Source organism: Pleurodeles waltl, chromosome 2_1 (genome assembly GCF_031143425.1).
Source record: "Pleurodeles waltl isolate 20211129_DDA chromosome 2_1, aPleWal1.hap1.20221129, whole genome shotgun sequence".
NCBI classification, from domain to species: Eukaryota; Metazoa; Chordata; class Amphibia; order Caudata; family Salamandridae; genus Pleurodeles; species Pleurodeles waltl.
Genome location: NC_090438.1, coordinates 806,810,076 through 806,833,981, shown reverse-complemented (window position 1 = coordinate 806,833,981; position 23,906 = coordinate 806,810,076). Strand labels below are relative to the sequence as shown.

Genomic DNA, 23,906 nt, shown 5'->3' with positions numbered 1-23,906 from the left:
ATGGTGTGTATTGTGTGTGTTAGTAACCATACCTGGTGAATTTCAGTGATTTGTTGCTTCTGAGTCTGAGCCATAACTCAGATATCTTTATTAGCTTAAAACCATTGCAATAAAACCAAAATTCACAACTAAACATAAAACATCTAATAATTGAGACTTACATTTTTAAAACATATCATACCATATGACATATGCGGGCGTTTTTCCATAGCCATTTAAAAATTCTGAAAATGCAATACGTCTCTTTATTTGGCCGTTCAAGAAGTCATCATTCAGTCAGTAACCAATGAGGGCAAGTGTCATTGTCCTCCCCAGTGCTTTATGCTACACATTACCTAAAGTAAGTTACCTGAGTCAAGTTATTGTGATGACCTGTGTTGCTTCCTGATTACCAATATAAAGAATTTTACAGGCCGGGAATTTAGCTGTAAGTCGCCAGAGGCAAAGCAGGCCAGCACAGCTTGTCTCCTTGTACGTATTCCCCTCTAATTAAATAATGTTTTCAAAAGTAATTTCCTTTCCATTGCCAGTTTTTCACAAGTACAAAGCAGGTGCAGTTCGTCTCCTGTGCCAGTGGCACACCGACGAAAGGTCGTGTTAGCCGAGTTTCTCAGCTAGGGGGCTAAGTTTAAGGCACAAGGTAGCAGCCCCAAGTGATACCGCAAAAACTGCACTTGATGGATCTTGAGACTCCCTGGCTCAGATAAAACTCTGGCACCAAAGCAATAGAAGAGTTTAATGTCATCCAGGTGTGGGCCCTCTCTGAGAAGGTCACCTTATCCTCTACTAGAGAGTGGAGCTTGATGGATTTCCACACCACTTTTTTTTTTTTAAACAAGTGGCTGGTTTGTGTCCCCCATAATTCAGTAAGCCCTGTCATAACACCGGACTCCTCAACATATACTCTGGCAGGTGAGGAGTCCTTCTGCTGGTGCTCCTGCACCCTTTTTGGTAGTTAAGGGTATCGGGGGCTGCTGCCCGGGTTTTGCACCAAAAGTTAATAGAGGAGCCGCGTCTTTCCAGGGAGTCTAATTTGCATGGGAGAGGTGAATTTCGGTAGACTGAAGATAATCCTGTATGCTTTTGCCACTGTGCAGTCTAAGGTCAGCACGTCCCTTCCTCTTAGGATCTAGCTACCATAGGTTATTGTAGGCAGAAGCTTAGCTTGTATTACTTGTAGAAGGGGAGTAAATGACGGCCCATTCAGTTGAGTTTTTAATCTCTTTAGAGATACTGCTAGGAGGAAGCCTTTCCCTGAAATGGCCCTTTTTTGCTGCACAAAGTTGCCTGATTTGTCGACAATCACCCCAAGGTATTGGTATTTGTGTGCTTGCTGAAGCGCCTCACCCCAGTACCACGACGGGAGTCCTTCCCCCTGTCATTAATTGTCACTGTACGAGTTGTTTCCAAATCAATGCTCAAGGTATTGTCTTTCTAATATTCCTGAATCACATTTATAAGCCGCTGAAGACCTACCTTGGTATAGCTAATTAGCACAAGATCGTCAACATACATGAGGCTCGACAACAACTGTACCCCAAGCCTCGCGGCATGTGATTTACAAGTATTGAGGGCCCCCGCTAGGTCAGCTAGATAAAGATTGAACAATATGGGAGCCAGGTCGCACTCCTGCTTCAGCCATTTGGTGGTAGGTATTCTCCTGGAGAGGTGTGTGTCTGCTTCCAATTCTACCTGTACCCAGTATGGAGAGCTATTATCAAGTCCAGGATGGGCTGTGGGATGCCTCAGAGTGATAGTTTCCTTCAAAGCCTGGTCACCTCCACGTGGTCTAAGGCGGCCCTAAAGTCCATAAAGCACAGATGCAGCTGTTGCTTTAGTGCCTTTTCCTTATCAATAAGGAGTGAGACGGCCATGATATTCATTGTTGCACCAGAATTTTTTGAAAACCTGGTTTGGTTAAAGGGAATTATGCCCTCTTCAATGGCCCAGGCTGAGAGATGTTCCAGCAAGATTCATGCAAAGTACTTTGCCTCACTGTCAATGAGGGCGATTAAGCAAATTTTGGCTGCGATCTGTCCCCACTTTTAAAGATGGGTGAAGTTATAGATCCCCTGCAGGAAGACAGGATTATACCTGTGAGTCAGATTTTGACGTAAAGTCTCTCTAATATTTTAGCCCCGAAAGCCAAGTTGTGGTTAAATATTGCAGGAGGTATACCATTTGGTCCCGGAGATCCTTCACTCCTGCCTTCGCAATCTAGTGTCTTATTAAGCTTGTCCTTTTCGGGGTCAGAGGGGTTGTTGCTCTTAGGGGAGGTTGATGCTACTGAATGCCCTTGGAGGGAGAAGATGTACAAGTGCTTGCCAGTCCTGTGATTGGTGTTGCTTGGGAAGCGTGGACCTGGTTAGGGTAGTTGAAGTAATCCCCAAGATGTCTTGCCCAGGCATCTTCCGGTATGTGGGAGGTGATGCCCCCATGCGATAGAAGTGAGAGCTTACTTATAGTGCTCCAAAATCGTACACTATTGCTGTTTTTTGCATCTGCAAATAACTTTGCCCAAAGCTTGTCTTCATGTGACCTGTTGATTGACCACTTCAGCTTAATCAATGTCTGTTTTTGCTATCGTAGGGTCTTGCCGAGCTGAATTGTCAGATTTACTTCACAGGTGCCATAAGGAGCTGTTGATTGTTCTTTTGAACTGCCATAATTTAATCCTTTGTGCCTCCGGGATAGGCACTGTTACGGAGTGCACTAATTGGAGAGAGGTAGTCACAGTTTTCAACTATGTTTTTAGGGAATTTCATTTGTTTGTGAAATACTTAATTTCCAACCTCTGGTGCGTATGGAGGCAGGCCCACGCTCAACCCTATGCCATCTGCCAACCCTTTGTGGCGTACAACCAGGAGTTGGGCATAGGGCCTGGACTGAGGCTGGGTCGACAGCCCAACTCCCTGCATCAACAAAAACCTCTCTGCCATCCATCTTTAGCTGTATGCAGTAGGGGTTTGTCACAGGATCTGGCCTGCAGTCAGTGTCCTGCACCTTACACTCTACAATCGGCCTACCCCTGTGGCACACGTCCTTCGGCCATGCGTGGCCAAGATTGGGTGGAGGGCCTGGCTTGTGGCCGAGACCTCCTCTACACCCTCTCATCAATCAACTTACACTCTGCAATCAGCCTACCCCCTTGGCAGAGATTGGGTGGAGGTCGTGGCTTGTGGCCAGGGCCTCCTCCACACCCTTTCATCAACCAACTCCACTAAGCTTGTCCTTCGGGTATGCAGAGTGGGAGTTTGGCACAGGACCTGTAATGTATCCTGGCCCTTTCCTAGGCACTGTTGTCAAGTAAACCCTGTTACACAGGGCCTTCAACCATGCACTGCAGGTTTTGGCTGGCGGGTGTTGTGTGTGGTCAGGCCCTGAGTTCCCTATACTCATTCGAGCATGTGCAGAAGGATTTGGGCGCAAGGGCTTGATCTTTGCTTGTGATTACACATGTTAACATGGAAACAGTTAGGAGCACACTTGTTCACACTCCAGCATGCAGAAGAAGATGCATTTTCGTTGCTCTCTAATACTTCTGCTCTCTACCGATGAAGGGCTAAACCCAGAAACACGTGTCTAGATATACAGAAATATCAGCACCAACTTTGGTGAAAAACTACAGCTTATTTTGAAGTAAGCACTAATTGTGACAGCATTTACCAGGATGCAAATATGTGAACTGTGCTGGGATGTGAGGCAGTGTGCTACCAACCCCCCTTCTGTTTAAAAGGCTCCCTTGAGCAAGCAACCTGATAAGCTTTGGAGATACATCTGTCTGCCTGTGAGCGGTAGTTACTGTGACCAGCTAATTTTGAAGAAAGCACTCATTTCGAACTGCATTTACCAGGATACAAAGGGGCAAATAGTGCTGGGAGTGTGCTCCCAACCCCTCTTCTGTTTAAAACACATGTTTATATATATATATATATATATATATATATATATATATATATATATATATATATATATATATATATATATTTTAATCAGGACAAAACTCTTGACTCAGAAATGATTCACGTCAACTAAAAAATGGCAGTTGAATAAAGCACCTAAACGACTACTCGTGTGACTCTCTCAGATTTTGTGGCTTGAATGATGTGACAATTTTGGTGTTCTTTCCTGGTGTGGGACTTCAGGTTTCCATCTCTCTTGATACCTCTTTTTTTGCAGCCCCATGGGGACAAACAGCTATGCGGATGGCTCCCTATAGCTTAACAAAATACTTTTCCAGATGTGAATCGCTCAATTTACCAGTGACTTGTGAGTTTCAAGATTAAAAAAAAATTCACAGCCCCTATCCAGCTAATGACATTTCTTAAAATGTTTTAAAAAGTGACTGGTTAGCAATAGTAAAGTGTAATAGCCTTAAAGCCAACAGAACAAATTTAGCAAGCTAGGAGGGGTGAGGGCAAAATGTTTGGGGGACTACCAGTCAATGGTGTACGGCCTAACAGTGTTCTTTCTTGCACACTGACATATTTGGAAGTAAAAATGGTCTGAAATTCAATAAATAACAACATATGCTCTATTGTCCTGAGTTCCCACACTTATACCTGATAAGAAAGGTTCCATTATGCGATGTAGACACATCAATAACTTCTGGGGATGTGGTTAGCTGCAGTATTTGGGCACAATGTGACCGGCATCCAGGGAAACCTCAAACATTTCTGAAAACTGGACACTTGGAAGAGTTGAAGGTGGTGTGGATTATGTGGATTCCATCACATATTTTGTTAGCCAAAAATGCCCTAAAAATATAAAACTTCAGCTAAAGTAACTGACATGCCACACATTTCTGTGAGAAAAAATTCCAGAGTCTGTGAGTATCTTCTCCCTATAAAAACAGCACTCCCACTTGTGTGGGTGAGACTATCATTCACAACAGTAAAGACCACAAAATGCAATATAGAGACACCAAAATTCTCCTTGGAATTTCAGTCTTTCTGGGGATGTGGGTAGCTGGAATATTTAGAACCACAGTCGGCCAGCATCCAAGGAAACCTCTGAAACCCAGACATTCTTGAACACTAGACAGCAGGTAAAGGTCCCCCCACCTCCCCCCCTTGCATGGCTGGGCCTATCATCAACAACAAAGCCCCGTAAAACGTGGACCATGTGAAGTCAATGTGGTCTTCAGATGGTTACAGTTTTAGTTTGACATGTGCTAGGGCCATCCACAAATGTGGAAGAGTGAGAATGGACAGTAGAAAGTCTTTGGCCACTGGCAGAAAGCAACCCAGATATCAGTCACAAAAATATGGGAGGTCTTGTGCTTTTTGATCCTCTCTTAGAAATTTTGGAGGAATTCTGGATAAGAAAATATGCTGGGAGTCACACAAGCCATGCCACTCCTGATTCCCTTGGGTTGCAAATGGTGGGGTGGTCGGTTTCCCTGGGTGCTGGCTGACCAAGAGCCTGAATACTGCAACAATGCCCCATGGTGAGTGAGAAGAAACTAGATTTGAATGGGCATAGGTTCGGCAAATGGCCTGTTCTCAATTTTTCCCCTAGTAGTCTGGTGTGCTTTCCGAATCTCCAGGTGGGCAGATCTGGGTGTTAGCCACCAATATGCCCATCCCATGGAGGGTCAGAGCCCCCACCCAACCATCAGGGAAAAAGTGAGAAACCGAACGGATGTGCAATTTGCCTATCCTGGTAATGGCCTGCAGACCCCACACCCAGGAACCCGGAAGGTACCCCCACTACTCACATTAATGGGAACATTGGGGGGCTCACCCGCTAGAGATCCAGAATTTGGTGTCCAAAAAAAGGGATGGTGTGGGTCATTGACCAGTCTTGCCAATCTCCAGGGACCAGATAACCTTTATACCACACATGAAAGGAAAAGTCAGGAAGTCCCCCCCCCCCACTCTTGGCCAATTTATATTTCAAAAATATGTTGAAAGGAATACAAATTTCCTCTCACGTGCTATGGGAAATTACTGCAATATTTGGGCTCTGGGCCCCATGACAGCTACAAAGAGTATATTTGATCCAGAGGTGGGGATGTAGCCCAATACCAAGACAGAAAAGTCCCCACCCTATTCTGTGTTTTAAACAATGCTTGGGGGAAACCACCCACCCAATTTGCCCCAGAAGAAGAAAGACTGTATTATACCTTGGGCTGTAGGGGTTAACCGAATGCCAGAGGTGCCAAAGCCCCCATCCCATTTCTTTTTTTTAATTGACATCCCTGGTGTCATTTGAGCTTTTTACCGAGCAGGAATGGGCAGATCTGGAAAAATCCACCAACCTTCTCTGAGGGATCAGAGCCAGAAAGACTATTTGGGCTCTGATGGCCTGATGTACCCAATCTGCTGCCCCCTTCTTTGCCATCATAAAGGTAGATAGAAGGTTTTATGTCTGGCGTTGTAGGATCAGCCTGATGTATGATGAGCAGGTGCCCCACAACATTCCATAACTTATATAAATTCCTTGGCGATCCATTACATGGTCAGTACAGTCAATCATACAAAGAAGAAAGAATGCTTCCTAGAATTATCAGCTCTATAGAAGTGCTGAAAAGATACAGAATATGAATTGTAAGTGGAAAGATGAAGATTTACAAAATTAATTGAAGTACTGCGGAGTGTGACAAAATGCTGTGTAAACAAGGGAGCAAAACCAGAAACTCTGGAGCAAATGTACCAAATTTAAGTGTATTTGCAGAGACCAGCATATTATACTTAATCTTGCCCACTAAAAAGGGATAAGGGTAATCAAAGGGTGAATTAACATTACTCAATATATTCATAAACAAAGTGTGACACCTCTAATGTTTTAACTATGATACATGATACAAGAAGTGTGACGCTGAAGCTGTGTGCAGATAAAAAAATGTGGTAGGTGTAAAGGGGCAAATAAAACTTCCTCTGAACCCAAGGAGTATTATAATATTCACATATTTTCTATTTTATGCCTCCCCTTTTTAATTAAACACGTTTGTTCATTTAGGTGTATATTTAAAAATATATAATAATTTAAAGTTATCCTGTTATTTATTTCAATATGATCATTCAGCTTGCTTGAATACATTCATGTTTTTTCTGTACGGTTTGAATTGCTTTTCTAGTTATCCTTTTTAAACGATGAACGAAGTCATAGAAATGAACATATTGATTTCTGTTAATGTTCTTAAACAATAAACAATTTTTCACAGAATATAAGTAGGTGAAAGGATAGGAGGACTTTACTACTAATTGTTTACCATGAAAATGTCTAACAATATTCAGACAGAGCGTTGAAACTGGAACAAAGCATTATTACATATAAAGAAATGTGATTAGACAGATCTTCAGTTCAGGGACTCAAGGCTGAAGGTTATCCAGTTGCTGTAAACGCATTTCCTTGCTGAAGGCTACTAAGAAGAAACACTGAGTCCGCTTACCAGCTTATCTGCTGGTAGGAGGACAACAAAGCTGCAGAGACATGGATGTAAGAATAGCTGCTGCTAGTTCATTACTCATCATTGCTTTTATAAAAGGTATTCGGAAGCAGACAAGCTAAACTCAAGTAGGCCCCCACTTGATGGTTCGTTTAGCTTAGTCAGCATAGGGAAAATTTACTCTTATTGGAATAGGCTGCTATGCCATTACAAAACAGATTCAAAAGAGGAGATTCAAAACTGAAACCAAAATAGAGAGTGACCTTTTGTAAGGCGAGTGCCTCATAAATACACAGAGGAGAGAACTGAAAGGCAGTGCCCTGTGTACGCCTAGGACCAGTTGTGACCTAGTTAGGGCTCTTCAGCCGCGTATAGCTTGGTTCCTGTGACACAATGAGCCCAGAACCCACGTCTGGCCATACCTGGCACACCTAGGGTGGCAAATGCAAAAACAACACGTGATGGATGGAAGGATTGAATTAATCACAGCCACTGGTGATGCAATGTACGGCACAGCACACCATGGCCCAAAAAACGGAAGCAATCCACACTAAAGGGGACCTGGGCAACAGATGTGGATGCAAAGGTAGCTGTGCAAACCTTTAAGGTAGTTGCTGTAACTTGATCTCTAACTAACACTGGTGGAGACATTTCAGTGGCAATACTGGAAACAATGAAAAGAAGAAAACCTTTCGACTGTTTAACCCTCTCTCCACAACTACTCCTTTATTCTTACCAAAGATAACATTCCTATGGTTTTCATACCTGGGATTGGGTACAGGCATATTCCTAATGGTAGAATAGATTTAATCAGGGCAACTCATAAGGGGATAGTGGCTGCCCATGTCGACATCAGCGCTACTGTATCAGCATGACAGCGATGCTACTCGTTGCCATACTTACTACAGCTTACAAAAAAGGATGTGCAGCAATATAACCATTGCAAACTAACAAAACATTCAACTGTAGTAAGACCAGCAGCTACTTCACTTACTGGCCTGTTACACAGTGTCAATCATTTAAGTACATACAGGTTGCTTTGATTCCTGCTCTAGAATCCTTTGGGTTTGGCCACAAAAAAACTGCCATTGAGACTAATAGCAAAGAGATTGGTTCATACCTCTCATTCATACAATTCTGCACTCACTGTTAAGGTGTGTATGGGTGCTATGTCTGCTCTGCAGACACAACAGCAATATTTCCACCTGTAGCTCCCACAATCAAACAGCCTTATAGAGCAAGCCAACAATCCACTTAAACAAGCTGTGACCTCTAGGTTACTGGATTCAGGATTTGTATAGCTACACGGCCTGTGTGGAGTTCATAGAGCAATACATTATTTCCATGGAGAAGAATTAGTGGTCAGATCTCCTACATATTAGCCTTTGGATTACCAATGTATGTGTTTGATCTTTACTTCCCTGAAAAGGCAGCGCAGTCACAAATCAAATCATCTGACCCTTTTTTATAGTTGAATCTGTTGCAGACTGTTCAAGAAATCTAAATTAAATTGCTCAATGTGAAGAATTCTGACCGTGCCACTGTCAAAAATAAAGTTGCTACAGCAGGTGGCCAGTGGCTCCCCAAAATGGGAGGGCTGATTCAGGAACATATCCCAGACAAGCATGTCTTTGGACCAACGTACAGTTCACCTGTTCCACCTCTTGAGCTATGAGGCACTCAGACAATAATCTTGCAGCAATTTCCTGGTGTAAAGAAAAACAGAAGCATGTCATCTAACCAAATCAATAAGCGCTATGTGCAGATTCTGTTCAGCAGACCTCCATCAACACCAAAGTGCCTTTGGAGTAGATCAACACATCATCTCCGGAGGAACTACTTCTGGACTCTTTGCACCCTATCCCAATGACTAATGAGATGGTTGACCCTCCAGCTTTACACCAAATGCCAACATCATCAAATGGTAAGTGGAATGAGGCAATATAAGCGCCAGTTTCAACAAGTGAACCTGTCAACAACTACAACCTCTGCAAGTGTGCTCTATTACGAACCACCAATAGAACCCACATCAATTAAAACGATACAGCTGCAAAAAATTACATTATATGAAAATTTATCAGATTTAGGTTTTGGAGGAAAAGAAATAATCATCCCTCCAGCCAGTGAGCTAAAAAAACGCTTCTTTCTTGTTGCTGGTTCCGTGAATGATATTGGTTTCCAATATGGTGATATATTTGAATTACTACCTCAGGTCTGTCTATTTTTATGTGGATTATTATGTTGATTATAATTTTGTTCTTTATGAAAAATGTGCTGTTTCCTGGGGATCAGGCATTGCAACCGCATTTTCTCCATGCAGACCAAAAAGAGATTATCATGCTGTGAACATCACTGTGTATCGTGTTCTGGATGTTGTTGCTTGGGAGAGTGTACTGTATCAGAGTAGGGGTTTGACATACATTATTTTTAAAAACTCTAGGTTTTACAAAATTCCCTGGATGATGATATAATTCCTTGTTCTTCTGCAAATTCACTGGACATAAATACTGTTATAAGAATTAATTAACAATTTAAATTCATATGCCTCGTTGGCATGGAAGAGCCCTATTTAAATGCAGAAACTCATCAGGGGCCATTTTGGACAAGATTACATTCATCGATCCAGCAGCCATTCAAAAATACATAATACAGAGTGGGAGCACTGTCGGACACTGACTTACCTGCAATTACGATGTTTCTGGTGGATCCTTTAACTACCTGCAGATTCCTCACTTATAGAACAACCCCAGGAGTCAGACTGCACCTGGAAATTCAAAGCTCTCACATCACTGGTATGGGGCACTGGCTTCGGATGAACCACATATGTGGTGTCAGGTGACATCACTGAAGCCACATGGCGCCTGCTCTGGTGCAACAACGTCAGACTTGTACCATTTTTTCAAAGCCTTTGATGTAAGAGATATATTCACATTGAAAGCTTAGTGCTGTATCAAAAATAAAAGTAGAATCTTAGCAACTTTCCCTACAGCACATCCATCAAATAGAAAACATTTTCTTCTGATGGGTAGTTCCTCATGCAGATGCCTCACCTGTAGAACATAGTACAGAGCAATACCCTGCCTAAGGAGGAAGGCTGATGGATGGTTAGACTATGAAATCCTGCAGAACAGACTGTGCAAAGTGGCCATCCCTATACACTTCCGAGTCTAGGCAGTAATGCTTGGCAAAAGTGTGCAGGGGTGCATACGTGGCCACTTTGAAAGTCTTTACTAGGGGAACGCCTAGAGCAAGGACAAAAGTGGTGGGCTTAGCCATTGTGGAATGGGCCCAGATTCCTTCTGGAGAGAGGGTCCTTCTTGGCTAAAGCATAGTAGATCTTGATGCAAAGAATGATTCATCGTGAGAGGGTCCTCTTCTGCACTGCCTTTCTTTTTTGGCTCCATAGAAGCCAACAAAGAGCAGGTTAACCAGTCTCATGTCCTTGGTGCAGTCTAGATAGTAATTAGCGTCCCACCTGGGATCCAAGCTCTCCTTCTACTTTGGTTGTGGTGGGAGGTAGAGGTTGGTAGAGTAATGGACTAACCAAGATGTAATGGATTCACCACTTTTGGAAGGAAAGCAGCCCTAGCTCTCAATACCAATTTATTTGGGTAGAAACAGGTAAAAAGTGGACCTTAACGTAAAGTCTGCAACTTGCTCACATGTCTGGTGTAAGTGATAGACACCAAAAATACTGTTCTAGGGGTCCACATACTCAAGGGACAATTATGCAGGGGCTCAAACGGTATCCCTATTAGAAAAGTCAGCATGAAGTTAAGGTTCCACTAGGCTACAATAAAGTGGGTTGGAGGATACAAATTTGTCAACCCTTTCAAAATGCATGCAATAGGGTATTTGAAAAGAGACAGCTGATTCGGCAGACAGAGGAATGCAGACAATTCAGCTAAGTACCATTAGACAGTGCCAATCACACAAACTCTCTTAGTAAGGAAATGTTTCTATTGCAGGACCTGGGACAGTTTTGCCTGCAAGGGATACACATCATTGTTTGCACATCATACAAAAAAGCTGCTCCATCTGCCAGAGTAAGCAGATTTGGTGGAGGGGTGATGTGCTGACAAGACGGCATTCACCACTTCTGGTGGCAGCTGAAAGGAGCTTCGATGTCCCTGCTCCATCTCCAAACATGTAGATGGAGGCCCTGGAAAGTGGGATAAAGAACCCCCCCACCCAGACTGGAAGAGAAGGTATGTCTTAAATGACAGACAAATCAGAGGATACACAGAAAAGTGTATAAGGTCTGTGTACTGCACCCTTCTCAGCCAATCAAGAGCGCTCAGAATAACTTCGGCCTGGTATTGGTGAATCTTCCTGAGAACTCAAGGAATTAAGGGTATGGGGGAATGGGTAGTGCAGCTTAAGGTTCCACCTCAACTGAAATGCATTGCCAAATGCTTCTCTCTGCAGATAATGGAGGGCACAGAACTGCTGGCATTGAGTATTTTCCAAGGAGGAAAACAAGTTCACCTGAGGAGTGCCCCGCTGGGCAAAGATATCCTGGAATACTTCTGGTAGAAGGTGCCACTTGTGATCAGCATGATAACGCCCGCTCAGGTTTGTGACTGGTAGTGGGTCAAATCCCTTGGCGGTATGCCCATGACCAATGTCTAAACAGTTTCAAGCAAAGGAGGTAAGACGCTGTACCCCCTGCTTGTTCACATAGCACATCCCAGCTAAGTTGTCTAAAAAGATCTAAATGGACTGACCTTCAATGGAGAGGAGAGAGGCCTTCAGCGCTAGACAAACTGCCCACAGTTCCAGCTGGTGGATGTGAAGAACCTGCTCTTCTTGGGGACCATATGCCTCTGATTTCAAGATCCTCCACATAGGCTCCACCATCCTATGGGGGAAGCATCCATCACTACGGTAGCCGAGCTGGGAGAGAGGAGTGAAGGTCAACCTTCAAGTTAGGTTCATCTTGTTCCCCCCAACCCACTTCCACAGCAGCAATTGAGAAGATCACGATGGAGTGTGACAGGTTCCCCTGCATTGGAGCCACTGTCTGTGGAGGCATCACTGCAGAGCCCTTATGTGCCAACCTGCGTATATGTGACTAGGAGAATTCAGGAAGCCAATAGACCAAGAAATCTGAGAACTTTCACACATTAGTGAAAGAATGGAATCGTTTTATGGATGTCTGAAATCCGCTGAGATGGAGGAAAGGCGCAAAGAAGGGCAGTGTCCAGTACTCACCCTATGAACTTGAGTCTTTGGGAAGTCCTGCTGTTTGATTTCGACTGGTTGACTGAAAAACACAGGTTGAACAGCAGGGATGCTGTCAACTGCAGATGGTGCAAATCAAACTCTAGCAACTGGCATTCGCATGACTTTAGTTCCATAAACTTTGGCAGAAGAAGTGAAATGCTAGACTTCAAAATGTCTCTTTTGAAGACGGGAATGATGGTATATATGTTCACTATTAGCAGGATAAAAGTGGACAACTTGAAAAAAACATTGTGTGTGCTTAAAATGAAACAGCAAGTTAATAGCATTTGAATGCAGGACATGGGTGCAACATTTATTCCCTTGATTAGTGGAAGACTTGAATTTAATTACTCCGTGCTCCTGTGTTTCCAGTATTATGACTCATCATCAAATCAGTTAGTTTTCCTGTCATCATGGTCATATAAGTGTTTTGAAAAAGAGAGCTCCAAAAAAAGAGCTACCACCCTAAATAAATTATATCTGTCTTATATCCTGTAAAGATTCACTTCAATGGTGAATATCACAAGAGTGCAATGAATAAGATTTCTGTTTTGATTTTATCCTTTGATAGTCCCATTAAGACTAAACCGGTTATAGTGTGTGTTTTTCAAGCCTTATACATCTGTATGTTTTTAGTTGTGCTTTATATTTTTAGTCAACTTAGTAAGTTTTTAAATAAAAGATTAAAACAAAAAAGTATTTCATTGCACATAAATAATTCAAACCTTGAAAAGAAAATGCAAGTATTTGGCTCAGAGTACTTGCCTACTCTTTTGGAATGATTCCTTTTAAGGAGGAATCGAGACAAAGAAATACTTTCCTCTGTCCAACCAAAGCAGGACAGAAGACTATAACTGATTGAGCTATTGTCTGAATAAAAAAATATGTAGTTTTCTCCATTATTGTCCCATATTTGATGTACAGGATTTTGACAGCAAAGTGGAGGTGTCATTTTTTCCTAACCTTAATTAAACATACCCAGAACTAAAGTCTTGCCTAAATCCTTCATGTACAGAGTTGCTGACTGACCCATAAGAAAAACAATATAGTATTTAGGTTGCTATGCTTGTCCTCAAATTGTAGTGCCTCAAGGACTTTGGTAGTTAGGGGGATGCACACAGCCGAGGTATCAACATCTTCACTGTACATTCTTTGAATCCGAGTCTTGGTCACATGGCAAAGCAGTGCGACGGCTACACTATCAGAACACTTAAAAGGCAGTACATTTGTTGTGTTAAAGGTATAGCAAATATCTGCATTGTAAGTAAAGTAACACAATACAAGTCTGTCTATGCAATAGGGACACTTCATCTACTGTGGCATTACTCAGAGCTTTTTTAGAGAAACATCATCTGGTTGTTTACTATCTAATGCCAATAGTTTCATGTATAGTTTCTACGAAACAGCATTCTGCCTTTAACTTAGCTGACTGCCACAGCTTACACACTGGGTCCCTGAAAACGACTGTGTTACGCATTGTTTGTTCCTGCTGCAATGAAAAAACAAGTAACCACTACAGGAGTTCACAAATTATCTTCAGATGCAAATTCAGGATGAACATCCACAAACATTACCCCATCAGTAAATTAGAAGATGTTGAGCAGTTAAGATTTAGAGTTGCTGTGTACTGTACAAAAAAACCTGCAAACTTGTTAAACCAAATAATCAATTATAACATAACGGCAAGCATGGTGGAAAAAACGTCTTTGAGACAGTAAAACTTAAAATGGTTAATGTCAACAAAGCGTATGTCTCTGCTTAGGACGCACAGGCCTTCCCTGCCTTTGTATTGCCATCTTTGAGATTTATACGCCCATGCGCAATGAGCACAGAAGGAGGAGCCACTCGGTCCAGTGACTCGAAAACACTTCTTCGAAGAAAAACAACTTGTAACACTCCGACCCAACACCAGATGGCGAGCTAATGCAGACCATGTGTATCTACAGCGACAGATGCCATCGAACATATAGTTTTAAATGTTTACGAAAAAATATAAATTTACCTGTGTATACATTTCCTTAAAAGGATTTTTAACAGAAAAGAAATCCAAGTCTATATCCAACAAGTAGGCATCTCCTTTCTGCAGAACTTGAACAATTTCCTTCACAACCTTCATATGTTCACATTTGCAGTCATTATTTAAAACTAATGGTGAAACGTCACTGCAAGTTTCCATCTTATCTTGTCCCAATGTTTCTTCAATTGATTTTGTGTGGTCTGTCATTTCACAGCCGGGAAGAGTCAGTGATTTGGAAGAAGAATCAACGCTAGTTGTACATGTAACAATATCATTAAAAGTATTATGATCTAACTTCTGTTTTTTAGCAGCGGATTCTCCATTTGTTCTGTCCGAAACACCTAGGTCTTCCATTGGATTGACTGTAATGACATCCAGGTGCAAGGGCTTCGGGTTCTCAAGTTGATCATCTGGGACATAAAGTCCATCGCTTAGGAAGTAATCATCTGTACTTGTTACCCTGGATTTGACAAGAAACAACATAGTTAACAGGATTTCATTGGAAGGCATTCTAATTTAATGCATTTATATTTAGCATGTTCTCAAGCTTGCATAACTTAAGAGGTTCCCCTTTATCAGGTATTAGAGGAGATGGCTTCATTTTGAGCACCGTTTTGGATAATAAATATCCAAAAGGGGAGTGGGGTGACAATCCACTATGTGAGTTTGAATGAGCTATATGGAAAACTTGACCTGTGAATCAATAACATTCTTTAATAGAGTGCTGCTTGTCTGAAAGCACGTATTCTCTTGAACCCCATCATGACTAAAGTATACTTCAAACTAAGGATATTACCAAATCAAAATCTGAACTCATGGGCCTCATGGAAATTATATCAGACCATAATTTCATCAGTTAATAAAGAACAATTTAAGAACACAATTTGGTCACATCAATTAAGTGTTAGACTACGTACACGTTTTTAATAAGAAGCTCTCTTGTTCCTACCTACTATAAAGAGGGATATTGATTTGATATCAGCATTTTCATTCATGATGGAATTTTGATTGACTGTAATGAACTTTCTGAGCATATATGTAGGTAACTGTTTTTCTTTTGTGTTTCTGTTTTGAATGAAATTCTAGAACATTAGGCCCTGATGAAGAGGTAGATATTGTGAAATCCGTGTTGGCCGTTTGATATTTGTTCAATAAATCAAATAATTTACATTAAGTATTTTGCCCCTTGCATTCCAGTGCTACAAAATTACCAGAGTCTGTGGTGGCAAGAATTATATAATACACAATCTGTACATACCGTTTAACTCAGCCATTGAACAGAGAAATCACACATGATGTTACTACCTAAGATCTAAAACAGTACTACATCCCACATTGGAAAAAACACTCATATTCATTTATAATTCATCACAAGTGGATGCTTATGCGTCATAACGCATGTGCACATCAACGTAATGATGTGGGTGCCATTATCTCTTTTTCTATTAACCAAACCAACTTGGCAGACGCCACTTGGATCTATAGAGAAGAAAATGTAAATTTGTTAGCATAAATATGTTTTTTTAATTGCTGAGTGGCCTAGCAGCAAATGTTAGTTACCAAGACCTCCAAAAAATAATTATTAAAAAAAACTTTGGCACAACGGAGCGTGGGCAGGAAGGGGGAAGCAACAAGAAGCAGATTGGTGGAAATAACAAGGAGGAGGTGGAAAAAGCAATGAGGAGTTGGCAGGAGAGGGAGAAGCAAAGAGGAGGTTGCAGTAGGGGGCAAGAGGGAGGGAAAGCAAACAGGTGCGGGAAGAAACAAGGACCTGTTGGGCAGGGAGAAACGAGGAAAGGGCAGGAATAAGGAAGCAGTGAGGAGGGAGGGGGGAAAGCAACAAGAAGTTGGGGGGAAGGGGAGAAGAAACAAGGAACAGCTGGGAGAGGAAATCAAAGAGAAACGGGTGGAAGGGTAGAGCAACAGGGAGTGGAAGCCAGGGGCACTGGATGGGAGGGCAGAGCAACGGGCAGTAGCCTGGACTGGGTAAGCAACAGGGAGTGGGGAAACACGAAGGAGAGTGCACCATAGAGCACAGGAGGCGACACACATAAAAAAGAGCAGCACACGAGAGAGAAGAACATGGAGTGCAGGGCAGGTATTTGGCAGGGTACAAGCAAACCATGGAATAAGAAACAAGCAAATGAGGGAGTGAAAATAAAGCCAACCAATGGTAGGCAACACATTTAATCTAAGCCCCATGTGAGTTTTTTGACAAGTCCACAAGAGGAATTCAACATCCAGACAGCTGTAAGGGATATAGCTAGTTTGGAACAATCAGTCAGGGACACAAGCTGAGTTGAGGACAAGCAAGATAAAGGAGGTGCTTGCTCTCTATGAGGACAAAGGCTTTCTAAAGAAGAGATTAGATATAAACAGAACAGTTCCTGAAGACTGGGCGGGAAGCAGGACAGAAACAAATTGGAATATGCTGTGCATAGAAAATGGGATATCTGTAGGGGAAACTATGACGCTAACACAAGTACAAACAACAGGAAGGTAAAAGCAGGGACAAAAGAGACAAATCATCAATAATAGTTTGTCTGCTTAGTGGAGGTGATCTCTCTGGAGTAGAAAAGAATCTTACAAGAAAGCAAGGAGCAGATTAATATCCCATTGTTCAGGGAAACATCCATTTGCTGCTATGGAGAAGGAGTGCTGAGAAGTTCTCTGTGCCGAAGACACAACCTTGGAGTCTAACTGGCACCCCTTGGAAACAATGAAATCATATAAACACACAAGAAGACAAAGGAGAAAAGGTGGAAGGTACACAGAAACAGGAACAGGGCTCAGAGAAAACCTCGACTTGAAAAAGAGTCAGGAACAGAGCGGGGTGCAAAGAATCGGGGAACCACAAATGAAGGGAAGGCAGAACTGGGACTTGAAAAGGGAAAGGCCAGAGAAATTAGCAGACACAAGTCAGGATACAAGAAATCCAGGAGCAGAGTACAGGTCAGAGCCAAGAGAATGAGAACTCCTAAAAGCAGGTGAAAAGAGATCAGAAAGGCCGTGATACTCAGGAATCAAGGGACAGAATAGAGCACCACCACCAGAAAGCAATGGTGATGGGCTTGGAAACAGAAAAGACTGCAGGGACCATGATGCATCAGGAGGGTGGTTCGGAAGCCTGGACTGGAACATTAAGGGTATATGGAAATGGCAAGTGTAGAAGTGTAAAGATGCTATTCAGGGATAAGGGGAGGATCCCCACAGGGCCTTCAAGAGGACCATCTAATGGCCAGATGGTAAAATCTTCACACCAGTTGAGCTGCCATATACAAATTGAATGTGCAATAAAACTACCTTCACCACTGTGCAGAAGCTGGGGCGGGTGAACATGATAGGTAGTGCATACTCTTATCCTGACCATGGATCGGGACATGCAGTCACTAGTGAGAATACTAGAAATTAATATTCACGCTAGTGAAAATAGTCTTTTACTTTGAGACTATAGAAAGGAGATGTAGATAGATTCTTACATAAAAGGAATATGTTACAATTCCAATCCTCCAAATTGTTATGTTGGTTAGAATTCAGGGTTCCAAGAGCTGGATCTTATGGTTTAGAATAGGGGAAAATAGGGTCCAGGAAGAGACATTGTCCATTTACAAGCACTTTTTCTTGGTCTGGAGGGAGTCTTTTATACTAGTCATGTCAACTCCCACTGACATATGTTCACAGTCAAAAATAAGAACTCCTTTGCTCCTTGCAACTCAGAGATGCATTTTTTTTAGCCCTGGCTATCACAATGGTGCCCGTACTGTGGTACTGAATTAAAGAATAAACTAGTATAGGAGTTTACTGGAATGTAAGCTTATTAGTGAGTCACCTTTTTTTTACATTAAAGTCTGTCGTTCCCTTAAATGTGCTCCCAGCACCATCAACTTAAAAAAGGGAAGTCTACATTCAGCGTATAATGTTTACAGATTTTGAACAAATAAGCCCTTGTGAATGTTTTAATGACTAATCAATAGGTCCATATTTCCAAAATGTCCCTGATGCTGTCCTAGCACTAACTGCAAATACTGATACTTGAGGGAATGCACAACCTGCAGTGGTACAGGACACCTGTTACATGGTAAAATCCAATAGATAGTAGTTGTTTATAATCCTCATTTGGGACTAACACGAGTATAACAAAACATATCTTGTTTGCTTATAAACTTCCCTCCTTTACCAGAATGTGAAATGTTGTTCAGCCTCTGGTATACAGTGAAATCAAGCACACGATGATGCAAGACAACGAACTGCTTTAAATGAGGCTCCTCATTGAACTGTCCTAAATTGGAGCCTTCAATACTACAGCTTTCGGGCACCAGTTTAATGTCATTTGTGATGGCCATTAACATATATATATATATATCACTGTATGTACACAATTAATCTAAGAGAATGACTCAGAAGCCTCAAGAATGACACCTTATGGGTTGTGGGGCCAGAAAATTATGTAGTAACATATAAAAAGAGGTATGAAGTAGGTATGAATTTGGCTAACTGACTTGGAGGAAACTAGATCTTTTAGTGTTTAGGGAGGAGCAGCCTAGAAGTGTAGTGGGCAAAGATACATAGAGAGGTAAGTATTCCAAACATGACGCTACAAAAATAATGTAACACATTAAAATAAAGAGTGTAATCTAAACAAATTAATATTTATGACCCAACTGTATACATTGCGGTAAACTTTGAAAACAACTTCATATAGCTATTAGCAAGATAAAATGTAACATGAAATGAACACTTATCTGAAGCATGAGCAGGAGTAAAATAGGTTTATGAAATGTACAGGAGTTATAAACTGCCTTTAACATTACTGTAAGTTCTAAAATTCTATTTACTTATATTGACGTAAAGAAGAGTGCTATTAAAAGGGAAGCCCCAAAATATGAAACTCCTGTCTTGTCAGACATTAGCTAGAGGGCTTCTCATGACCCCAAATTTGAATGAAAATCCCCTATTTCAAGACTTTAAACAGTGTATGCAGGGGACAAGTATAACATGTAAATACTATTAGGGTGAATAGATGTACTATGGCATGCTATGTTCACTAATGTGTGCCCTATTTTCAAAATGAAAATACAGGAAGAAAGAGGAGACTTGAGGATAGGTGCAGTCTAAGAACAGAAACTGGTGTTAGGAAAGGTTTGTAAGGTGAAGAGTACAATGTGACTGTTAAGGTGCAAGAGGGTTGAAGGCTGATGAGATTTGGACTAGAAGGCTTGTAAAGCTGGAAAGCAGAAGGCTGCTGAGACTAGGCAGTTCGAGGAAATTGAATTCCGAAAATCAGTGCTAGGTACAGGAAACTGTGCGAACAGGTTTGAACATTGATAGGATATCACAGTTGTGAAGCATGAGGGGAGGCACCAAACTCCCTTTTATCCTTAGGAATACTGACCCACCATTTTATGACCTATTCCTAAAGGCGTGCCCAGGTCCTTCTGCGATTGGCAGAAATTAAGACGACTTTTAGAAGAGACACACTGATCTTACGTGAATACTCTGGAAATTAAAAACACTGTTTCTTTTGGGTTACTATCATCAATAAACAAGGCAACCCCCTGCAACAAATTCTGAATATATGTTGGCAGCCTCGCAATGCATGGAGTCCAAGCACTGCCCACCCCCTTGGATGATGGATCTTGCAGACTTGCATAAGCATCAGTCTGATGAACATAATCGGAAGCAGCATTAATAGTGTTTGTGGGAAATGCCAGAATTAGAAAATGTGGAGGGTAAGCATAAGTAAAATAGAATAGCTTGCTGCACAAAGTAGCATGATCAGACTTGTATTCAAATTTCGAAAAAGGATGTATCTGCATCAAGTATTCTGTTGATCATGATCACTTGACTTTTTCAGTTGGCCCATCTGTGGAGAATACACTGTACAACGTGCAGCACTCCACGGACCACAACATAACGAAAATGATGCATCTGTGTGAAACACCCTAGACGAACTCCATTTATACACATTGCTCCTCAATCACGATACCATCGGAAGGATACAGAGGCGTTACTAGGCAAACATGCAGGGTGTAACCTTTGATGAAGTAAGTGCTTAAAGGATACTTCGGTATCCCTATTTACCATTTGGGCTCTTCTGTCACTGTGGTGAACTGAACCGCTAATGCCTATGTATCTTGGGCTCATTTAGTGAGTGACTACAAGACCACCTTTGTTGTTCTCCTCCATGAGGTCTGCCCGAGCTAACCTTCGAGTAGCTAGGCAAATATATGATGTGTGACATATGCATGCATGCCTGTTTTCACTTCTCAACTTTTTCACAAGTGAGCAGTGGAGTGCAATGCATACCTACTATGAGTACTGCCTGATCTTTCACATATAGCTGAAATTCAGCGTGCAACAAGGAGCATTGTCTTTGAGTTTTTCCAGTCCTTGTTTGTGCTTGTTGTCTATTATCTTGTACTTTTTGTTTATATATTACTACAGGACCAAATAATATGAGCTGAAGCAGATCCCGCCTAGCAAAATGGAAGGTCATCACAGATAGGTGTGGCCCTTTCTGTGGTGATTCTTAATCTTGGATCAGGTTGCTACCCATTTCTTAAAGAACTATGCCTGCTTCCCGTCTGATGCTCTACTGGCTTGCTGCTAATCTTGACTCTGTAGAAGGTTGTATTCAGTCCAAAGAGTGCAGATACATGGGCACAGAAAGTCCTCCCAATTCCCCAACAAAGACTGAAGAAGGTTTGCCAAGATCCATCAACAAGTGCAGGTACCTCAGTAGCGACTCTCAAGCAAGCACAATTCTTCAGTATGCAAAAATCTCCTTTTTTTAGGTTCACCCTTGAGGAATCCTGCAAAATGGCAAAAATCATTCTATAGATGGGAACCAATAAATCCAGCTGAAGGAATTATGCATGTGCTGAACATAAGGATGATGCAAGTACAGGATGTTCCCTGTGTGCAAGTTGGGATGCCAACCTAGTACTGGTTAGCCGTACTCAAGCACAAATGCTAGTTTTAGAGACCACAGAGTAGCATAAACAGTGACCCATCCAGAATTCTCAACAAGGAGAAGCTTCTTACACCTTTTCTGATAAACTCTCTTGTTGATATGATTAAAGCTGTCTTGCTAACCTGAAACATAAACTTTACAGGATGCTAGTATGGAATGCAGCTATTGGCAGTGTATAATTATAAACATATGGAGCCTTTGCCAAAATAAACTCTATATAAAAAAAAAAAATTCGTTGGATGAGGAGAGAATGCAGTGGATGCCACATGATCCTTGAATACATTATTCTTGCACTCCTTGCCAAAGTGATAAAAGAAATCTAGAAGAATTCTCTTCAATAATCGCCTAGAAAGTGCAATTTATGGGCACTCGCTTCCATCTGTCACGATCAAAGGCTCAACCTGGTCCCGGAAGAAATATCCTTAATCAACACCTGGGATCTCCTAACCCTGCCTCTTGGAAAGTGTCCAACACCTATCAAGCAGCTGGATCCAAAAGCTTTCAAGAGGTCCTGTCTGATCCTTGTTAAATTCTTTTGAGCTTGCTGGCTCTCAATCCATTTTACCCCGAGGATTGGACCACTGTCTGCTCCCCCTCTGAATCATGATCTGACCCAAGGCATAGTGCCAATGACTCAGGGTTACTAGTATATTTGATTATTGAGATACCTCATATCAAAAAGTACAAACACTAACTTCAAAGTATGGTTTCTCTGTCCTATAACCTTTTTGCACTACAAACCGTGATCCACTGGATACTACTGTGTTAGAATTTGGATTTCTTTTGCTACATGTTGAATCATTATTACTGTGACATTAGAGTAGTTTTCCTTGTGAGAGTGATCACAGTATTAGGAAGTGCTGCTTTTGGCAGAAGAATTCTCTATTCTTAAAAATAATTATAAACAGCAATTGCAATCAGTAACTGATTGTCTATAATTTACTCTGTGTGAAGCAGGAATCCAGTATTGCAGACTTATTTCTTATGTGAAGTGTTGTTGCACTACTCATTTGTACAATTTGGAAGGTTCCTAGTTTTTGTTTTTTTACTGTACCTACATTAGATAGCTACATACAGACATAGGCCCTCATAATAACCCAGGCGGCCTTCTGAACGCCAGGGCCACGGTGGCTGTTTCACCGCCGCCAGGCTGGCGGTGAAGACCGCCACATTATGAGCGTGGCAGGTTGGCCTCTGCCAACCCATCACATCCCTGCCTGTAACGCCAGGGCGGTTGGACCGCTGGGCCGGGGATTAGCATCTCCGACCTGGCGGTCCAATGAAGACCACCGGCGGTATTAGGAGCCGGCTTTCCACCAAGGTTTCTGCTGGGGAAGCACCGCCACGAAAACCCTTGCGGAAAGGCTACCGGTGACAGGAAATGTCTTTCCTGTCACCAGCAGACGACTCCCCCACCCTCCCCTCCTGCCAGCCCAATACCCCCCATAACAGAGCCCCCCCATAAAAGAACCCCTCACCCCCCTACCAAAACAGCACCCTCCACCCCCTTCTAGTACAGCACCCCCACCCCTTCTAGTACAGCTCTCCCATACACGCAGACACCCACACACACCCCGCATACACTGATTCATGCACCTCGCATACACTCATACACCAACGCTGACAAACATGCATTCACTCACAAGCATCCATATACGCATACACACACAAGCACCCATACATGCATTCATCTCAACATTCATACACGCACTCATTTCAGCATTCATACACACACTCAATTCAACATTCATAGACGCATTCAACCACGCATACACATACATTCACACACGCATACACTCACAGATGCATACACAACACCCCCCGCCCTCCTCCCCTATCGGCCGCCCGACTTCCCTCGTCCTGCAAAGAGGTTGTCTGGCAGGGAACAGGCGCTTCAACCGCCAGCAGCAACCTGCCATCATAACTCCGCCAGCCCGTATCACAGGTTGTAATACGCCTGTTGGAGTCCTTTTGCTGGGGCGGGCCGGGGCGGTGGTGGAACCGCCCATGCGCCTCTGACCGACTACTGGAGGATTTCCGTCCAAGATGTGGCAAAAATCCTTCAGTACTCGTGATATGGTGGCACCCGCGGAGACTGCCAAAGTCGTAATGAGGTCCATAGTGTTATAAAAAGGCTAGCTGGACATTTTATCTTTGTTTCAACTTTGTTATACACTACTTAGCCTCAACCTACAGACCATATTCTTTGTGCCGGATGTTAACTGCTCAACCAAGCTATCCAAGGAGATCTGGGAGGTCTATCTTCCATCATAGACCAAGTAACCAGCTTCCTGGTT

The 23,906-nt window shown here is 42.4% G+C and overlaps 1 protein-coding gene across 2 annotated transcripts in view; it reads right to left on the bottom strand.

The window, feature by feature from the left end:
• Positions 1-23,906, bottom strand: part of C2_1H5orf22 (chromosome 2_1 C5orf22 homolog) — a 366,167-nt gene that overhangs the window by 167,748 nt on the left and 174,513 nt on the right. For both annotated transcript variants that reach the window (XM_069218592.1, XM_069218601.1), the window contains exon 5: positions 14,622-15,096. In XM_069218592.1, the coding sequence (XP_069074693.1) occupies positions 14,622-15,096 (475 nt within the window). The remainder of the gene's footprint in view (positions 1-14,621; positions 15,097-23,906) is intronic.